General features: G+C 47.5%; 1 protein-coding gene across 2 annotated transcripts in view; it reads left to right on the top strand.

Annotated features, from left to right (window-relative positions):
- The window catches only part of TMEM67 (transmembrane protein 67), a 135,625-nt gene that overhangs the window by 12,481 nt on the left and 103,159 nt on the right, over window positions 1-19,985 (top strand). For both annotated transcript variants that reach the window (XM_075316256.1, XM_075316255.1), the window contains exons 2-4: window positions 631-716; window positions 2,824-2,914; window positions 5,309-5,408. In XM_075316256.1, the coding sequence (XP_075172371.1) occupies window positions 631-716; window positions 2,824-2,914; window positions 5,309-5,408 (277 nt within the window). The remainder of the gene's footprint in view (window positions 1-630; window positions 717-2,823; window positions 2,915-5,308; window positions 5,409-19,985) is intronic.

Here is a 19,985-nt window from a genome sequence, read left to right as displayed (position 1 = left end):
GACATATTTTTAGTTGTTTCACACTTTTTTGTTAAGCATTTCATGCCACATGTGTTAATTTATAGTTTTGCCTTCAATGTGAATTCAATCCATAGATGCCTTCAATGTGAATCTACAATTTTCAGAGTCATGAAAATAAAGAAAAAGCTTTGAATGACAAGGTGTGTCCAAACTTTTGGTCTGTACTGTATATCTTTTCCTGCCTCAACTATACTATAAGAATGCTAACATAACAACATTGCTATTATAATGGTGTCGGTCAGTGATATCTTGGGGTTGCTGGTGCACAATTACATCCTCTATTGGGTTGGAGACATCATGTGGTAACTTTCAGCACTACACCTCTCAATTCAATTTATCTTATTTTATATATGATACAACGGGTCTGGGTTTCACTTTTTGTTAAATATCCGCTTCATGTTGTCTTTCTCCACCCAATTTTTGTCATATGATTTTCAATAAACTTCCTTAATTTTCACATATTTGGGCATTTGCTCATTTGTTCTCTTTTTTTAACTTTGAGTCAGGTGGATATTTCCAGTAGAGTTTTATATTCAATTTTAATATGAGTATTGCAAAATAAGACATTTTACTTGCCACCATAAAGGCTCATGCTGTTCTCTTCTTCAGGCAGCGCATGTGAGTGTCTCCCAGGATATAAACTTCTTTCCAAGAATGAGAATAGTGTCCATTGCCAGAAGTGTCCTGACAACTTGGTGAGTATTTGACTTACACCTCATTCAGGCATCCACTACTTTTTTTGCTTACTTTAAAAAAAAAAACAACTAACGATTTCATCAGTGTGCTGGATCCAGTTTACATCTATTTTCAGCCTAGTACATTGGAACCAAAGAGCGCATAGAGAGAGGTGTAGTAGGCACCGAGAGAACATACAGACACAATGGTCAAATCTCTTATACCCCCATAACATGTGACAAGTTTAACCCCTTGAACCTGTGAGTAGCTAATACAACCAAAGGGAAAGAGCAGGACTGATATAGGGGAAATTAATACTATTAATGGACACAATGGTCAGACAAAACTCCAACCACCAACAAGCATGCAAGTTGGAACAGCTATGGTTCTCACCCATAATATCTGCACCAGTAATGGTCACCAGTTTATGGTCCCCAACGTGTGTTTCACATATAAATGATGTTGCTTCCTCAGGGGGTTAATCTGCTCCCTTCACCACAGTTCCTTAAAGGGAACCAATCACCAAGATTTTCGTATATGAGCTAAAGCCAGTGCTATACTGGCACTATCAGGCTGAGTCTATACATACCTTTAGTGGTCAGCTCGTATGTACAGCTTTTGAAATCCAAGAAAGTAAAGTTTATAAAATCGCCAGCTTCTTGAGTAACAGCAGCTGAGGATCAGATAATATCTGGGGGGTATTCATAGTTATCCCCTCCCCCTGTTAGAATTAGCATAAGTGTTATGCAAACGATTCACTTTTTCACTAGCAGGACCTGTGTGAGGTCATACCCATGTCACCAGAAGTCACACAGGTCCTGCTAGTGAAAAATTAAATCGATTGTATAATACTTATGCTAATTCTAACAGGGGGAGGGGAAAACTATGAATACCCCCAGCTATTATCTGATCCTCAGCTTCTGTCACTCAAGAAACTGGTGATTTTATAAACTTCTTCACTTTCTTGGATTTCAAAACCTATACAAACTAGCTAACCACTACTGGTATGTAGAGAATCAGCATGATAGTGCCAGTATAGCACTGGCTTTAGGTTATATACAATAATCCTGGTGATTGCTTCCCTTTAAATATATATATGTTACGATAACATGATGGATCGCGATCATGTGATCAGAACATATATATTTAAGGAACTGTAGTGATGGGAGGAGATTATACCCCTGAGGAACATCATTTATATGTGAAAAACACGTTGGGGACCATAAATTGGTGACCATTACTGATGCAGATATTATGGGTGACAATGACCCCAGCATTGGAAGCCGGGAGATCAGGTATGCAGAGGGTAACACAAACAACAGACAGGAGAGGGAAGTCAGGGACCGGGACAGGCAGACGAACATGGAAGGGTCAAAGTCAGAACACAGTAGCAGGGAGGCAGAACAGATCGGGAACACTCACCACAGTCAGTATACAAGCTGCAAGGCAGAAATATCACTGACACTGAGCCATAGGTAGAGAGGCAATATATAGCGTTCTGGGATCCAGAACGAGGCAAGGGAAGTTAACCCCTGACATGACCAGGCCAGAGCTGGGTGTAACCAGCAGCAGGGAAAAGCCGGCCTGGATCATGACCGTAGGTTTAATCACTCCTGTCCCGGCCCTCCCCTGGGATGGGGGAGAGGAGGTATTAGAGCAGGGGTAGGTTAGCGGTCTTGACTTCTTAACCATCAGAATTCGTTCTGGGATAAGGGACAGCTAGGGCCCCTTAGCCGGAGGGCCAGTCTAGGAATCCCGGTCCCCGGTTATCCCCTTATAATTCATGACAATTTAATTCAAATGTGAACGGAACTTGAATTTCTTTGAAACGTAATTGGGGCTGCTTATCCACCATCCAGGACTGGTATTCATCATTTCACATATGGTCTTACAATTTTTTCACTGTGGTTGTTTTCAATAACATGTAGGATTTTAGTCAAACAAACTCCTTGGTTTTCTCTTTGTCTTAATAGAATTTAATGGGTATGTGTTATATCCGTGAGAAACATGAATCTCTGAATGAGGTCTTGGTAACAATGTCAATTTAGGTGAACAAAGATCACATTTCCGATCAGTTCTGCCTTCTATTCTGTTAAACGTATTGTGTGAATTGATGTTCTGTTTCAGGGCGTTACAGCCGATGGGTGGAATTGTATTAAATGTCCTGGTGGATTAACCTCATCTGGAAACTGCCAGTGTTCCTCTAAGAAGATTTTAGGTAATTTTTTTTGTGTTACAAATTGTTGGTCCTATGATTTAAAACCCTTGCATACCTTTTGCATCGTGCTTTTAATTGCATGTATTTTTACTAATAAATACTTTTTGCTAATATGAGTTTCATTACACGTTTGCCTTTGTTTGGTTTCTGCAGCTGAGATTTATTGATATGTAGTACATTTCCAACTGTGAATGCCCTGGGGTGAGACCGAGCATACAAAATGGAGAGGATAGGGGGTTAATGCCGCGCATCAGCCGAAATGAAGATGTATAACGTTGATGATGATAATTCTTTCTTTTATTCCATAGGTCTACGCGTTTCAAGGTGAAAACCTCTTCTTCAGGACCAGAAACATCAACATAAAGCATTTATACTTTATGTTGATGTTTCTGGTCCTGAAGAAGAGGTTTTCACCTTGAAACGCGTAGACCTATGGAATAAAAGAAAGATTTATCATCAACGTTATACATCTTCATTTCGGCTGATGCGTGGCATTAACCCCCTATCCTCTCCGATTTGTATGCACATCCACTTGGGGCTGCAGCAGACACCATTATCTCATGCGTATCAGTGGTTGTGACTGTCACAACCATTTCAGGTGAGTGTACTTTTCCCGATTTACCTCACTGAGCTGTTAGTGTAATACCATCAGCGCTCTTTATTTTCAGATTTATACTGGGGTGAGACCGGACATGGAAAACACCATCAGCTTGTCAAGGTCAATAGTTGAATTAATTTGCCTCAGCACAGGAACATTTAAAAAAGAACAAAAAAACATCCAGTTGTGGAAAGAATTATTATTCCAAGATCTATTGATTAAAATTAACTTTGTTCATGGGGAAAAAACCTCTAAGCCAGATATAATTCATCATAACTCATTAAGTGGTTAACATAGGAAACTGTACTTAGTCTTGTAAATTGTTAATAACTGCCCCCTCCTCCCTTGCTCCCCAAACTGTGTGCTCAAATAAACCCCCGTCCCCCATTACTATAAACCTTCTGTGTCTTCAGCTCCACTGGGGCACTTACCACCAACTCACTCTGCAGCGCCAGCGAGTGATATCAGCAGCGTGATCAGATGACCTGATCACACTGCTGACACCTGCCTGACCTGGAAGTGCCAGTGATTAGGACTTCAATTCTACTCACATCTGAAAGGCGCAAATACAAATGATCGCTAGAAGCCAGCACGCTGCAGCTTCTCTGAGCTTCACCACCGGTGCAACAAAATGCAGGAAAAGAGAGAGATAGGCTGCTATTCGGAGACATCGCATAGCTCATCTGACGTTATCATATGTAGACATTCTGTTACGTCGCCGCCGGAGTCTGCTCCAGCGACTTCTGCTCCGATCGCCAGGCGACACTGTGTTCCTGCCATGGATAGTGCTGGTGATGGAAGAGGAGGCGATGCCAGTGTCACCGGTGGGCGCAGGCTCCGATCATCCACTGGGCTGGGTTATCTTGGGATCTGCAGTACTGCTGGCTGACTGTGGGTGGCATGTGTCTTCCAGCTGAAGTTGCCAGCGTTCAGCTACAGCCAATGGGAAGACACCACACCCTTCTTATTCCCCCTCCTGTCACATGACCACTGCCAGAGATAGTTCTGACTTTCCTGGCTCCTGTTACGTCCTATTCTGTTTGGTTATTCCTGTGTGCTGACTTCTGCATGTTTTCTGACTACCCACCTGCCTACTGTTTCTGTACCTCGCTGCCCGATCCGGATTTGACCTCTGCTACGTTTGCTGACTACGTCATTGCCTGCTGATTCTGTCCCTGTTCCACAATTCCTTGTTTGACCCTGCCTGACTACTACTGTCATCGAACTGCAGCCTTCCACAGGTAGTGATCATCAGAGCCCTGTGAAATTCCAAATCCCTGTATAGGGGTTAAAGGGTTTCAGGGTTCTGGGGGTCCTGCTTGGTGAGTGGCTTCCCTCTAGCCTCCCCATTACAGCCCATCTGAGTCTGTGGATCCAGGCAGGCGTTACACATTCTTTCTCTTATGTACTACATATAATCCAGAAGCCAAACAAAGGAACATTTTTAATTAAACCCAATTAGATTTTTGGATGTTTGTACAAAATCTTTCCACAGGTTTTGTGCCATGACAGCTTTCTCATTGTTGTGAGTTTAACTGTTGGGGTTCTCCTTGCTGTCAGTAACACAAATTAATAAAATTTTGCACGTGCCAAAAGTTAAATGCTTTGCACTTTTACTGGAAAGTTGCTTGTCTAATGCTGCCAATATACAACGTGGTAAAACCAGATCTGATGATAGGACTGATGGGGTGTAAAGCAACTCGGCAGAAAACAGAATAATGGTGTTTATTACTTATTAGGGTTTCAGCCCCTAGACCCTGAGATTTCAGTTTTATCTTCTCATTTATTTAATTTAGTGGAAAGAGTCGTAAATGGGACGTTGCTTCATGAAGCTGAATGTGTGGACTGTGACGGTTCTGAGCCATCTTTTACATGGCCTGATGCTTCTGGATTCTGGTATGTTTTTTGCATGTTTTCTTTATATTATATTGCATGGTTTCTTCTCACTAACTGATTGGGTAGTGTTCATTGCCATTCATTGCACACACGCAACGTTCATGCTACAGGTGTATACAATACAGGCATTACAGGGTTAACACTTTCCTTTTTTCAGACTTTGCATATAATATATTGTAAAGATATATTATAACACCAATCAATACAAAATGTTGGATCTTTCAAATAAATAAAATAACATTTACACTGATGTCTTCATCGCCTCAGATCATCAAGGATGTTCTCATTAACCAAGTTACTGCTCATGATCGCCACATATTAGGTTAGGGCTTCATGCACGTCTTTGCAAAATTGCACAACACCTTTAACTGTATATTGACACAGCGTCTGTTAGATGCCAGCGTACCCATTTCGGGAAATGCTTGTGGGGGTTTTCCTGAAGTGTCATCTATGAAGTTAAATAAGAACATATGCACAGAAAGTTGTCTTGGACAGATGTGACGCTAGTCAGTAATGATATGTTATCCCTATCACGGAAAGTAATGAGGCAGGGTGGTCTAGTGTTCTGAGGTCAGATACTGGGATAGCAGGTTAGGCCACGTCTCACTAAGCGACATCGCTAGCGACATCGCTGCTGAGTTACGGTTTTCGTGACGCAACAGCGATCTTGCTAGCGATGTCGCTTTGTGTGACATCCAGCAACGACCTGGCCCCTGCTTTGAGGTCGCCGGTCGTTGCTGAATGTCCTGGACCATTTTCTTCAAAGGCGATGTCCTGCTGGGCAGGACGCATCGCTATGTTTGACGCTGTGTGACAGGGTCCCAATGACAGCAGAGATCGTTATACAGGTCGCAGTAGCGTTACTGTGTCGTTGGTAATGTGTGACTGTGTGACATCTCACTAGCGACCTTCCAGCAACTTACCAGCGATCCTTATCAGGAAGGATCGTTGTCGGGATCGCTGTTAAGTCGTTGTGTGTGACTGGGCCTTTAAAGATTAAAGGGATAGAAAGTGCCATAGTCAGATAACAATCTAGAGTCAGAATACCTGGATAATAGCGGATAAGGGCAAAAGGAAAGTCAGATAATGCTCAGAGGTCTGGCAACAATAAGCAGAAAACCAAGCACAGATACAGTCATATGAAAAAGTTTGGGCACCCCTATTATAATGTTAACCTTTTTTTCTTTATAACAATTTGGGTTTTTGCAACAGCTATTTCAGTTTCATATATCTAATAACTGATGGACTGAGTAATGTGGAGACACGGGGCTCAGTGGGTGCTCATGTCCGCTGGCCCAGCCGCCTTTAGAAATACAGCGTGGCTCAGGGCTCATCCCAACTGAACTCACGACCTCCTTAACCGTGGGCGGAACACTACTCAGACAACACAGGGTGAGGGAATCACAATATTAAGACTTTATTGGATCCCCAAAATATTAATGGCACATAACCAGCAAAACACATAAATGTAACAGGCAACAGAGTCTTACCCTTCCGCTGGCTCACCAGGGATTTAGAATGTCCATGCCTCAGAGGTTCCAGGGCTATTTTACTCCAATCCAGGAGCACTCCGCTTTTGGCGGGCACCTACAGAGACTGGAATAACGCCAGATTTAAGAAGCTGGCTGAGGTCTGCAAAGTCTGTACCAGGTGACAGGATTGTCCCAACCTGGGTTTCCTTCTTAAGTAGTCTTTGGTTTGAAGTCATGTAGCCAAGTATTCCTCTAGTCGGAGCCAAAGTCCATAGACCGAGTCCACATGGTATCCTGGTCCTGATCACCTAGTCAGCTCCTAAGAGCTTAGACTGGATCATGCGACATCCAACAACCACTGGTGACTTAAAGAAATCCCTTTTATAGCCATAACCTTCCCTTAGGATAAACTGTGCCCTTATCGGATTGGTTGTACAAGGTTGCTTCTCTTATTGGATGAATTTCAAGCTGCATGGATAATGTTCATTTAAATGATGTGGATAGAAAGATGTGGATAGAAAGACTGAGGATATCTACATGTAGTCTGCAAGTCACAGACTAGACAATGGCTACTAAGGTATTTTACATTAGATTAGCAATACACAACTACATTACAATGATTGCTCGGAAGGGTCTGGTCCCAAACAATAGTTTAGCAAACATGAGTTAGCACACAGAAGAACAATACGTCTGGCTAATGTAAGAAATTTTAACCCACGACACACATTGAAAAAGTCTGTGTCGTCACATTCCTCCCCCTTCTTAATTAGCCAGATGGGAAAATTGCTGAATCTTGACGAGGTTTGTTGTTGATGGGCTGGCCAGACATGACAGGCTTCCGATCATCCTTCTTCACCTGTCGGGAAAGCCCATCCGCGTTTCCATGGTTCTTGCCTTGTTCATGGGAGATGCAAAAATTATAGGATTGTAACGCCAGATTCCACCTGAGCAAGCGTCCGTTGTCCCCAGCAGTGCGATTTAGCCAACTCAATGGATTGTGGTCAGTGAGAACTGTAAACTCATTGCCATAGAGGTAGGGCTGCAATTTTTTCAGGGCCCAGACTATGGCCAGGCATTCTTTTTCTATGGTGGCGTAAGCCCTCTCTCGGTCCAACAGTTTCCGGGAGAGGTAAGCTATCGGATGTTCCTCACCATTGTCTCCCACTTGGCTAAGTACAGCTCCTAGTCCTGTGTCCGATGCGTCTGTTTGGACGATGAACCTGCAACGGAAGTCAGGAGCAGTCAGGACGGGGCTTTGGGCTAGCCGGTCTTTCAATTGGAGGAACGCAGTTTCACATTCTGGGGTCCAGATAAGGTTACGGGCATATCTTTTGGTTGTGAGGTCAGTGAGCGGTTTTGCTACGATACTGTAATTGGGGATAAACTTTCGATAATAGTTTGCGGTTCCTAGGAACACACGGACCTGTTTTTGATTGACCGGGCGTGGCCACTGGGTAATGGCTTCTACTTTTGCAGGTTCGGGACGAATGCACCCACTTCCCACCCGATGTCCCAGGTATAGCACTTCGGTCATCCCCATTTGGCATTTGTCAGGTCTGATGGTGAGCTGTGCTTTGGCTACCCTCTGCAGCACCTGGGACACGTGCTGAACATGCTCTTACCATGTGTCGCTAAAGATAGCGATGTCATCCAAATAGGCCTGGGCATACCCCTGACATCCCTCTAGTAAATGGTCTACCATCCTCTGGAAGGTGGCCGGGGCATTTTTCATCCCAAAAGGCATGCTGATAAACTCAAATAGGCCAAAAGGGGTTATGAAGGCCGGTTTTCTCTTGAGCCTCTTTTGTGAGTGGGATCTGCCAGTATCCCTTGCTCAAATCGAGGGTAGATATAAACCAAGACACGGGGCTCAGTGGGTGCTCTCGTCCACTAAAACCCGCCGCCTTTAGAAAGACAGCGTGGCTCAGGGCTCATCCGAACTGAACGCCGGCCTCCTTAACCGTGGGCATAACACTACTCAGACAACACAGGATGAGGGAACCACAATAATTAGACTTTATTGGATCCCCAAACAATTAACGGCACATAACACATAAGCAGCAAAACACACAAATGTAACAGGCAACAGAGTCTCACCCTTCCGCTGGCTCACCAGGGATTTAAAATGTCCATGCCTTACAGGTTCCAAGCTGTCTGAGGTCTGCAAAGTCTGTAGCAGGTGACTGAACTGTCCCAACCTGAGTGTCCTCCTTAGGTAGTCCTGGTTTGATGTTAAAATCCTGGCAGCCGGAGTCGAAATCCCTAGGCTGTGGATATGGTCTCCAACCGGGACCGGAGTCCCTAGATTGAAGCCATAAGATATCCTGATCCTCTAGTCAGCTCCAAAGAGCATAGACTGGATCCATCAACCTTCATCCACCCTGGTGGCTTAAAGAAGTCCCTTTTATAGCCATAACCTTCCCTTAGGATACACTGCGTCCTCATCGATTGGTTGGACAAGATTGCTTCTCCCATTGGATGAATTTCAAGCTGCATGGATAATGTTCATTTAAATGATGTGCATAGAAAGACTCAGTATATCTACATGGAGTCGGCAAGTCACCGACTAGACAATGGCTACTATGGTAATCACATTAGCAATACACACCTACAATACAATGATTACTGGAAACGTCTGTAGAAACAATACGTCTGGCTTTCAGTGGCCAACACAATTACATTGAGTCAACAAGAGTGTTGTAAAAACAATGAGGGACTTCTCCCCCATCTATAGACAATCTATCCTGCTGTCTGGCTGGATTTTAAGAAACTTTAACCCATGAGAGTCCATGTCGTCACACCCCTAACCTATCTAGTAGTTCATCCACCCGGGGCATGGGGTAAGCATCTGTAATCGTGACCTCATTGAGCCATCTATAGTGTACACAGAAACGAGAACTCTTGTCCTTTTTTGGCACCAATATAACACTGGCAGTCCATGGGCTATGGGAGGGAACTCTGATTCCCATATTTAACATGTCATCTACCTTGGCCTTCATCATTGCCAACACAGGAGGTGTTACCCGGTAGGTGGGTTGTCTTAGTGGGGTGGCTGCCCCTGTGTTGACATGATGCTGGACCAGGGGGGTTCTACCAGGCTGACTAGTGAACAGGGATTCATACGTTCCGAATATGTCTGATATCTGTCGCTTCTGTGATGGACAAAGCTGCTCCCCCAGTGATACATCTTTTACCCCCATTTCCCTTTTGGAGTCCACTAATAAGTCTGGGATCTGGTCCAACTCTGGGTCATCTACCTCTGGACAACAAACCTGCTAAATTGGTGACCTCTCGTTCCTCATAAGCTTTTAGCCTGTTGATGTGGTAGGTACGCTCACAAACACCTGCTCGATCCAGGGCCACGGTGTAGTCAGTATTGCCACATTTCTTGGTAATGGTGAATGGACCCGCCCAAATGGCTTGCAGCTTGTTTTTCCGTACCGGTACTAGTACTAGGACCTTCTGTCCACATGCAAATTCTCGGAGTCGGGCAGTGCGGTCGTAATATCGTTTTTGCCTTTCCTGTGCCACTTCTAAATTCCCGTGGGCTAACGCCATGAGGTGCCTCATCCTTTCCCTAAACTTTTGAACATAGTCCAGTATGGGAACCTCTTCTGTGGGGAAGGTGCCCTCCCAACTCTCTCGTACCAGTTCTAGGGGCCCTCGTACTTTTCGTCCGTACAGCAATTCGAAGGGGGAGAACCCAGTGGAGTCCTGCGGCACCTCCCGGTAAGCAAAAAGGAGCTGCTGCAGGTTCTTCTCCCAGTCCCTCCCCTCGGACTCCACATAATGGCTAATGAGCTGTTTGAGCGTTTTGTTGAAGCGCTCACACAATCCATTTGTTTCAGGATGGTAGGGGGTTGTTCGCATGGGGCGGACTCCATGTTTCTCCCACACGGTCTGAATCAGTTCACTTTGGAACTGTGCCCCCTGGTCAGTCAATACTTCCTGTGGAAACCCTACCTGGCTAAAGATGTCCAGTAGAGCTTGAGCAACGTGCTCTGCATCTATGGAGGTTAAGGCAACGGCTTCTGGGTAACGGGTGGCAAAGTCTACCAGGGTGAGGATGAATCTTTTTCCACTGCGGCTGGGGATGGCTAAGGGGCCTACTATCAATGGCAACTCTCTGGAACGGTTCTCCTATCAAGGGCATGGGTTGAAGTGGGGCACGACATGGGGCTCCCCCGATACGCTGACACACTGGGCAAGAGGCTCTGTATTTTTGCACTTCTTGAGTGACCTTTGGCCAGAAAAAACTACGCAGCAGGTGGGCCCGAGTCTTTCTGGTCCCCATGTGCCCAGCCGCAGGAACATCATGAGCTAAACGCAATAGTTGTGGTCGGTATTGCTGGGGAACCACAAGCTGATGTACACTGGTCCAGGGTTTTTCTGGGCAGGATGCGCGCTTCTCCCGATATAAGAGGCCTTTTTCCCATCTATATACCTCCCCCTGATTTCCTTCCCCAGGTTGGGCGGCTGCACTACGGATAAGCTCTAGGGTGGGGTCTGTCAGTTGGGCTTCCCTGAATTCCTTATGATCTATCTCCCCCCCAGTCAATGACCACAATTGTGTCTGATGTACTCACATTTGTTGGCTCTGATGAGGAGGCTGAAGACTGAGGAGGAGGGTTCTCCTCTGATGGGTTGGAAGAAAGACCTGCACCAGGATGGTGTTTGGCTTGGCTGCGGGTGATGGCGGTGACAAACTGGCTGGATAGTCCTTGTCCTAGGTCATTTCCAAAAATAACAGGGGTAGGGAGGCCATCCATGAGCCCCACTTCAACCTCCTCTTGGTCAGTTCCCCAGTCCAACTGCACTCATGCCAGAGGGATGTTCGAGCGCTGGCCCCCAGCAAGGGTGATGGTCACTTGGCGGCCAGGTAAATGATGTTCTGTGGGAAAAATATCTGGGCTGACCAGGGTGATGGAAGATCCAGTGTCCCGAAGTCCCTGAGCCTGTATATCACCGATCTTGACCGAATGGATGTGGGGATGGAGGTTGGCTGGTGTACGGTGTCCAGCCTGCCGTAGGGTGTGGACTGGGTAAACCACTTCCTCAGCTATTGGTGTTTCTCAGGAGTAGCATTCCTCAGGTCTCGTTGGTTCATCTCGGCGTATGTTGACTGGTTGGACTGGCAGACGGGCTCCAGGCATGGGGCCCCGGCTTTGAAGACACTCTTTGGCCATGAGTCCAAGGCGCCCACACTTTTAACAGCGCCGTGGGTTAGACAAGTCACCGGCCCTGTTCGTAAACCTTTGTCTTGTTGGGGCTTCTGTGGGGTAATGAGTTAGTCCAGTACGGGAGTCTGGGGTTCGCTTGGATCCATGGTTGAGGGACCTCCTCAGATCGGTGGGCCTATTGGGCCTCCAGCTGGGTCGGTTGGCTGTAAATTCATCAGCCAATCGCGCTGCTTGCTCTGGGGTTTCGGGCTTCCTGTCAGCTACCCATTCTCGGATTTCCGGGTCCATCTTCTCCTGCAGCTGTTCAAGCACCATCACATCCCGGAGGGCAGCAGCGGAGTGGGCAGCCCGACCATCGAGCCAGCGGTTACAGTGTCGTCGGAGTTGACTGCCAAATTCGACATACGAGACACCCTGGCGAGACATAGTCCGGAACTTAGTGCGATGTATCTCGGGTGTTTTGGTAAAAAGGGCCAACAAAGTGTCCTTAATAATTCCGTAGTCCAAGCAGTCCTGAGGCCCAAGTGATCGGACAGCCTCCTGGGCCCGGACAGGCAAGCTTGTCCACAGGTATTTGAACCACTCAGCTGTGGGCACCTGGTGCATACGCATTAGCACCTCAAAGTTTTGCAAGTGTTCATCTATCTCGGTGCTGGAATCATTAAACACTGGCACGTCCCTGTAGCGGAGATGACTTCCTTGGTGGTGGTCTATCCTGGAGGTAGGTGCTGGTGGTAAGGAAATTGGAACTCCATAAACATATTCCAGAACACAAGCCCTCTCTTCTCTTGAGGATTTAGGCCCCAATGCAGCCAATAACACTGTGGCTTGGGCCATTTTGGACCAAGTTGATTCCCGATTGCCACTAGATCCATGATGTGGCACATAGTTTAAATCCTCTGGGTCAATATCGGTGGGATCCTCCCCGTCCTCTGCATCATTCTGGGCATCCCAATGGACTAATTTGTGCATCAAGTCCGACCGATTGTCAGCGTTCCTGTAGTCAATCTTTTGCATCTGGCACAGATTCTGTAGCATCCATTTACTGCTGCGGTCGTAACTCCTCTCTGGTCCTTGTCCCATGGCTGAGCTGGTGGGGTTGGACATGGCAGCGGCCGAAACCTGAATGCCTCTTCTATGGCCTGCTGGGTATGCTTATGTGCCTCCCTGGTTGTTGAGCCCTGGACGGAGTCCGCGAACACCAGTCCTCTGCAGCTCCCCTGGGTAAACCAGGCTGAGTAGTGTCCCACTGCTGCCACCAATTATGGAGACACGGGGCTCAGTGGGTGCTCATGTCCGCTGGCCCAGCCGCCTTTAGAAATACAGCGTGGCTCAGGGCTCATCCCAACTGAACTCACGACCTCCTTAACCGTGGGCGGAACACTACTCAGACAACACAGGGTGAGGGAATCACAATATTAAGACTTTATTGGATCCCCAAAATATTAATGGCACATAACCAGCAAAACACATAAATGTAACAGGCAACAGAGTCTTACCCTTCCGCTGGCTCACCAGGGATTTAGAATGTCCATGCCTCAGAGGTTCCAGGGCTATTTTACTCCAATCCAGGAGCACTCCGCTTTTGGCGGGCACCTACAGAGACTGGAATAACGCCAGATTTAAGAAGCTGGCTGAGGTCTGCAAAGTCTGTACCAGGTGACAGGATTGTCCCAACCTGGGTTTCCTTCTTAAGTAGTCTTTGGTTTGAAGTCATGTAGCCAAGTATTCCTCTAGTCGGAGCCAAAGTCCATAGACCGAGTCCACATGGTATCCTGGTCCTGATCACCTAGTCAGCTCCTAAGAGCTTAGACTGGATCATGCGACATCCAACAACCACTGGTGACTTAAAGAAATCCCTTTTATAGCCATAACCTTCCCTTAGGATAAACTGTGCCCTTATCGGATTGGTTGTACAAGGTTGCTTCTCTTATTGGATGAATTTCAAGCTGCATGGATAATGTTCATTTAAATGATGTGGATAGAAAGATGTGGATAGAAAGACTGAGGATATCTACATGTAGTCTGCAAGTCACAGACTAGACAATGGCTACTAAGGTATTTTACATTAGATTAGCAATACACAACTACATTACAATGATTGCTCGGAAGGGTCTGGTCCCAAACAATAGTTTAGCAAACATGAGTTAGCACACAGAAGAACAATACGTCTGGCTAATGTAAGAAATTTTAACCCACGACACACATTGAAAAAGTCTGTGTCGTCACATTCCTCCCCCTTCTTAATTAGCCAGATGGGAAAATTGCTGAATCTTGACGAGGTTTGTTGTTGATGGGCTGGCCAGACATGACAGGCTTCCGATCATCCTTCTTCACCTGTCGGGAAAGCCCATCCGCGTTTCCATGGTTCTTGCCTTGTTCATGGGAGATGCAAAAATTATAGGATTGTAACGCCAGACTCCACCTGAGCAAGCGTCCGTTGTCCCCAGCAGTGCGATTTAGCCAACTCAATGGATTGTGGTCAGTGAGAACTGTAAACTCATTGCCATAGAGGTAGGGCTGCAATTTTTTCAGGGCCCAGACTATGGCCAGGCATTCTTTTTCTATGGTGGCGTAAGCCCTCTCTCGGTCCAACAGTTTCCGGGAGAGGTAAGCTATCGGATGTTCCTCACCATTGTCTCCCACTTGGCTAAGTACAGCTCCTAGTCCTGTGTCCGATGCGTCTGTTTGGACGATGAACCTGCAACGGAAGTCAGGAGCAGTCAGGACGGGGCTTTGGGCTAGCCGGTCTTTCAATTGGAGGAACGCAGTTTCACATTCTGGGGTCCAGATAAGGTTACGGGCATATCTTTTGGTTGTGAGGTCAGTGAGCGGTTTTGCTACGATACTGTAATTGGGGATAAACTTTCGATAATAGTTTGCGGTTCCTAGGAACACACGGACCTGTTTTTGATTGACCGGGCGTGGCCACTGGGTAATGGCTTCTACTTTTGCAGGTTCGGGACGAATGCACCCACTTCCCACCCGATGTCCCAGGTATAGCACTTCGGTCATCCCCATTTGGCATTTGTCAGGTCTGATGGTGAGCTGTGCTTTGGCTACCCTCTGCAGCACCTGGGACACGTGCTGAACATGCTCTTACCATGTGTCGCTAAAGATAGCGATGTCATCCAAATAGGCCTGGGCATACCCCTGACATCCCTCTAGTAAATGGTCTACCATCCTCTGGAAGGTGGCCGGGGCATTTTTCATCCCAAAAGGCATGCTGATAAACTCAAATAGGCCAAAAGGGGTTATGAAGGCCGGTTTTCTCTTGAGCCTCTTTTGTGAGTGGGATCTGCCAGTATCCCTTGCTCAAATCGAGGGTAGATATAAACCAAGACACGGGGCTCAGTGGGTGCTCTCGTCCACTAAAACCCGCCGCCTTTAGAAAGACAGCGTGGCTCAGGGCTCATCCGAACTGAACGCCGGCCTCCTTAACCGTGGGCATAACACTACTCAGACAACACAGGATGAGGGAACCACAATAATTAGACTTTATTGGATCCCCAAACAATTAACGGCACATAACACATAAGCAGCAAAACACACAAATGTAACAGGCAACAGAGTCTCACCCTTCCGCTGGCTCACCAGGGATTTAAAATGTCCATGCCTTACAGGTTCCAAGCTGTCTGAGGTCTGCAAAGTCTGTAACAGGTGACTGAACTGTCCCAACCTGAGTGTCCTCCTTAGGTAGTCCTGGTTTGATGTTAAAATCCTGGCAGCCGGAGTCGAAATCCCTAGGCTGTGGATATGGTCTCCAACCGGGACCGGAGTCCCTAGATTGAAGCCATAAGATATCCTGATCCTCTAGTCAGCTCCAAAGAGCATAGACTGGATCCATCAACCTTCATCCACCCTGGTGGCTTAAAGAAGTCCCTTTTATAGCCATAACCTTCCCTTAGGATACACTGCGTCCTCATCGATTGGTTGGACAAGATTGCTTCTCCCATTGGATGAATTTCAAGCTGCATGGATAATGTTCATTTAAATGATGTGCATAGAAAGACTCAGTATATCTACATGGAGTCGGCAAGTCACCGACTAGACAATGGCTACTATGGTAATCACATTAGCAATACACACCTACAATACAATGATTACTGGAAACGTCTGTAGAAACAATACGTCTGGCTTTCAGTGGCCAACACAATTACATTGAGTCAACAAGAGTGTTGTAAAAACAATGAGGGACTTCTCCCCCATCTATAGACAATCTATCCTGCTGTCTGGCTGGATTTTAAGAAACTTTAACCCATGAGAGTCCATGTCGTCACACCCCTAACCTATCTAGTAGTTCATCCACCCGGGGCATGGGGTAAGCATCTGTAATCGTGACCTCATTGAGCCATCTATAGTGTACACAGAAACGAGAACTCTTGTCCTTTTTTGGCACCAATATAACACTGGCAGTCCATGGGCTATGGGAGGGAACTCTGATTCCCATATTTAACATGTCATCTACCTTGGCCTTCATCATTGCCAACACAGGAGGTGTTACCCGGTAGGTGGGTTGTCTTAGTGGGGTGGCTGCCCCTGTGTTGACATGATGCTGGACCAGGGGGGTTCTACCAGGCTGACTAGTGAACAGGGATTCATACGTTCCGAATATGTCTGATATCTGTCGCTTCTGTGATGGACAAAGCTGCTCCCCCAGTGATACATCTTTTACCCCCATTTCCCTTTTGGAGTCCACTAATAAGTCTGGGATCTGGTCCAACTCTGGGTCATCTACCTCTGGACAACAAACCTGCTAAATTGGTGACCTCTCGTTCCTCATAAGCTTTTAGCCTGTTGATGTGGTAGGTACGCTCACAAACACCTGCTCGATCCAGGGCCACGGTGTAGTCAGTATTGCCACATTTCTTGGTAATGGTGAATGGACCCGCCCAAATGGCTTGCAGCTTGTTTTTCCGTACCGGTACTAGTACTAGGACCTTCTGTCCACATGCAAATTCTCGGAGTCGGGCAGTGCGGTCGTAATATCGTTTTTGCCTTTCCTGTGCCACTTCTAAATTCCCGTGGGCTAACGCCATGAGGTGCCTCATCCTTTCCCTAAACTTTTGAACATAGTCCAGTATGGGAACCTCTTCTGTGGGGAAGGTGCCCTCCCAACTCTCTCGTACCAGTTCTAGGGGCCCTCGTACTTTTCGTCCGTACAGCAATTCGAAGGGGGAGAACCCAGTGGAGTCCTGCGGCACCTCCCGGTAAGCAAAAAGGAGCTGCTGCAGGTTCTTCTCCCAGTCCCTCCCCTCGGACTCCACATAATGGCTAATGAGCTGTTTGAGCGTTTTGTTGAAGCGCTCACACAATCCATTTGTTTCAGGATGGTAGGGGGTTGTTCGCATGGGGCGGACTCCATGTTTCTCCCACACGGTCTGAATCAGTTCACTTTGGAACTGTGCCCCCTGGTCAGTCAATACTTCCTGTGGAAACCCTACCTGGCTAAAGATGTCCAGTAGAGCTTGAGCAACGTGCTCTGCATCTATGGAGGTTAAGGCAACGGCTTCTGGGTAACGGGTGGCAAAGTCTACCAGGGTGAGGATGAATCTTTTTCCACTGCGGCTGGGGATGGCTAAGGGGCCTACTATCAATGGCAACTCTCTGGAACGGTTCTCCTATCAAGGGCATGGGTTGAAGTGGGGCACGACATGGGGCTCCCCCGATACGCTGACACACTGGGCAAGAGGCTCTGTATTTTTGCACTTCTTGAGTGACCTTTGGCCAGAAAAAACTACGCAGCAGGTGGGCCCGAGTCTTTCTGGTCCCCATGTGCCCAGCCGCAGGAACATCATGAGCTAAACGCAATAGTTGTGGTCGGTATTGCTGGGGAACCACAAGCTGATGTACACTGGTCCAGGGTTTTTCTGGGCAGGATGCGCGCTTCTCCCGATATAAGAGGCCTTTTTCCCATCTATATACCTCCCCCTGATTTCCTTCCCCAGGTTGGGCGGCTGCACTACGGATAAGCTCTAGGGTGGGGTCTGTCAGTTGGGCTTCCCTGAATTCCTTATGATCTATCTCCCCCCCAGTCAATGACCACAATTGTGTCTGATGTACTCACATTTGTTGGCTCTGATGAGGAGGCTGAAGACTGAGGAGGAGGGTTCTCCTCTGATGGGTTGGAAGAAAGACCTGCACCAGGATGGTGTTTGGCTTGGCTGCGGGTGATGGCGGTGACAAACTGGCTGGATAGTCCTTGTCCTAGGTCATTTCCAAAAATAACAGGGGTAGGGAGGCCATCCATGAGCCCCACTTCAACCTCCTCTTGGTCAGTTCCCCAGTCCAACTGCACTCATGCCAGAGGGATGTTCGAGCGCTGGCCCCCAGCAAGGGTGATGGTCACTTGGCGGCCAGGTAAATGATGTTCTGTGGGAAAAATATCTGGGCTGACCAGGGTGATGGAAGATCCAGTGTCCCGAAGTCCCTGAGCCTGTATATCACCGATCTTGACCGAATGGATGTGGGGATGGAGGTTGGCTGGTGTACGGTGTCCAGCCTGCCGTAGGGTGTGGACTGGGTAAACCACTTCCTCAGCTATTGGTGTTTCTCAGGAGTAGCATTCCTCAGGTCTCGTTGGTTCATCTCGGCGTATGTTGACTGGTTGGACTGGCAGACGGGCTCCAGGCATGGGGCCCCGGCTTTGAAGACACTCTTTGGCCATGAGTCCAAGGCGCCCACACTTTTAACAGCGCCGTGGGTTAGACAAGTCACCGGCCCTGTTGGTAAACCTTTGTCTTGTTGGGGCTTCTGTGGGGTAATGAGTTAGTCCAGTACGGGAGTCTGGGGTTCGCTTGGATCCATGGTTGAGGGACCTCCTCAGATCGGTGGGCCTATTGGGCCTCCAGCTGGGTCGGTTGGCTGTAAATTCATCAGCCAATCGCGCTGCTTGCTCTGGGGTTTCGGGCTTCCTGTCAGCTACCCATTCTCGGATTTCCGGGTCCATCTTCTCCTGCAGCTGTTCAAGCACCATCACATCCCGGAGGGCAGCAGCGGAGTGGGCAGCCCGACCATCGAGCCAGCGGTTACAGTGTCGTCGGAGTTGACTGCCAAATTCGACATACGAGACACCCTGGCGAGACATAGTCCGGAACTTAGTGCGATGTATCTCGGGTGTTTTGGTAAAAAGGGCCAACAAAGTGTCCTTAATAATTCCGTAGTCCAAGCAGTCCTGAGGCCCAAGTGATCGGACAGCCTCCTGGGCCCGGACAGGCAAGCTTGTCCACAGGTATTTGAACCACTCAGCTGTGGGCACCTGGTGCATACGCATTAGCACCTCAAAGTTTTGCAAGTGTTCATCTATCTCGGTGCTGGAATCATTAAACACTGGCACGTCCCTGTAGCGGAGATGACTTCCTTGGTGGTGGTCTATCCTGGAGGTAGGTGCTGGTGGTAAGGAAATTGGAACTCCATAAACATATTCCAGAACACAAGCCCTCTCTTCTCTTGAGGATTTAGGCCCCAATGCAGCCAATAACACTGTGGCTTGGGCCATTTTGGACCAAGTTGATTCCCGATTGCCACTAGATCCATGATGTGGCACATAGTTTAAATCCTCTGGGTCAATATCGGTGGGATCCTCCCCGTCCTCTGCATCATTCTGGGCATCCCAATGGACTAATTTGTGCATCAAGTCCGACCGATTGTCAGCGTTCCTGTAGTCAATCTTTTGCATCTGGCACAGATTCTGTAGCATCCATTTACTGCTGCGGTCGTAACTCCTCTCTGGTCCTTGTCCCATGGCTGAGCTGGTGGGGTTGGACATGGCAGCGGCCGAAACCTGAATGCCTCTTCTATGGCCTGCTGGGTATGCTTATGTGCCTCCCTGGTTGTTGAGCCCTGGACGGAGTCCGCGAACACCAGTCCTCTGCAGCTCCCCTGGGTAAACCAGGCTGAGTAGTGTCCCACTGCTGCCACCAATT

Source organism: Anomaloglossus baeobatrachus, chromosome 6 (genome assembly GCF_048569485.1).
Source record: "Anomaloglossus baeobatrachus isolate aAnoBae1 chromosome 6, aAnoBae1.hap1, whole genome shotgun sequence".
Lineage (NCBI taxonomy): Eukaryota > Metazoa > Chordata > Amphibia > Anura > Aromobatidae > Anomaloglossus > Anomaloglossus baeobatrachus.
The sequence above is the reverse complement of the archived record's forward strand: the minus strand, read 5'-3'. Positions and strand labels throughout refer to the sequence as shown.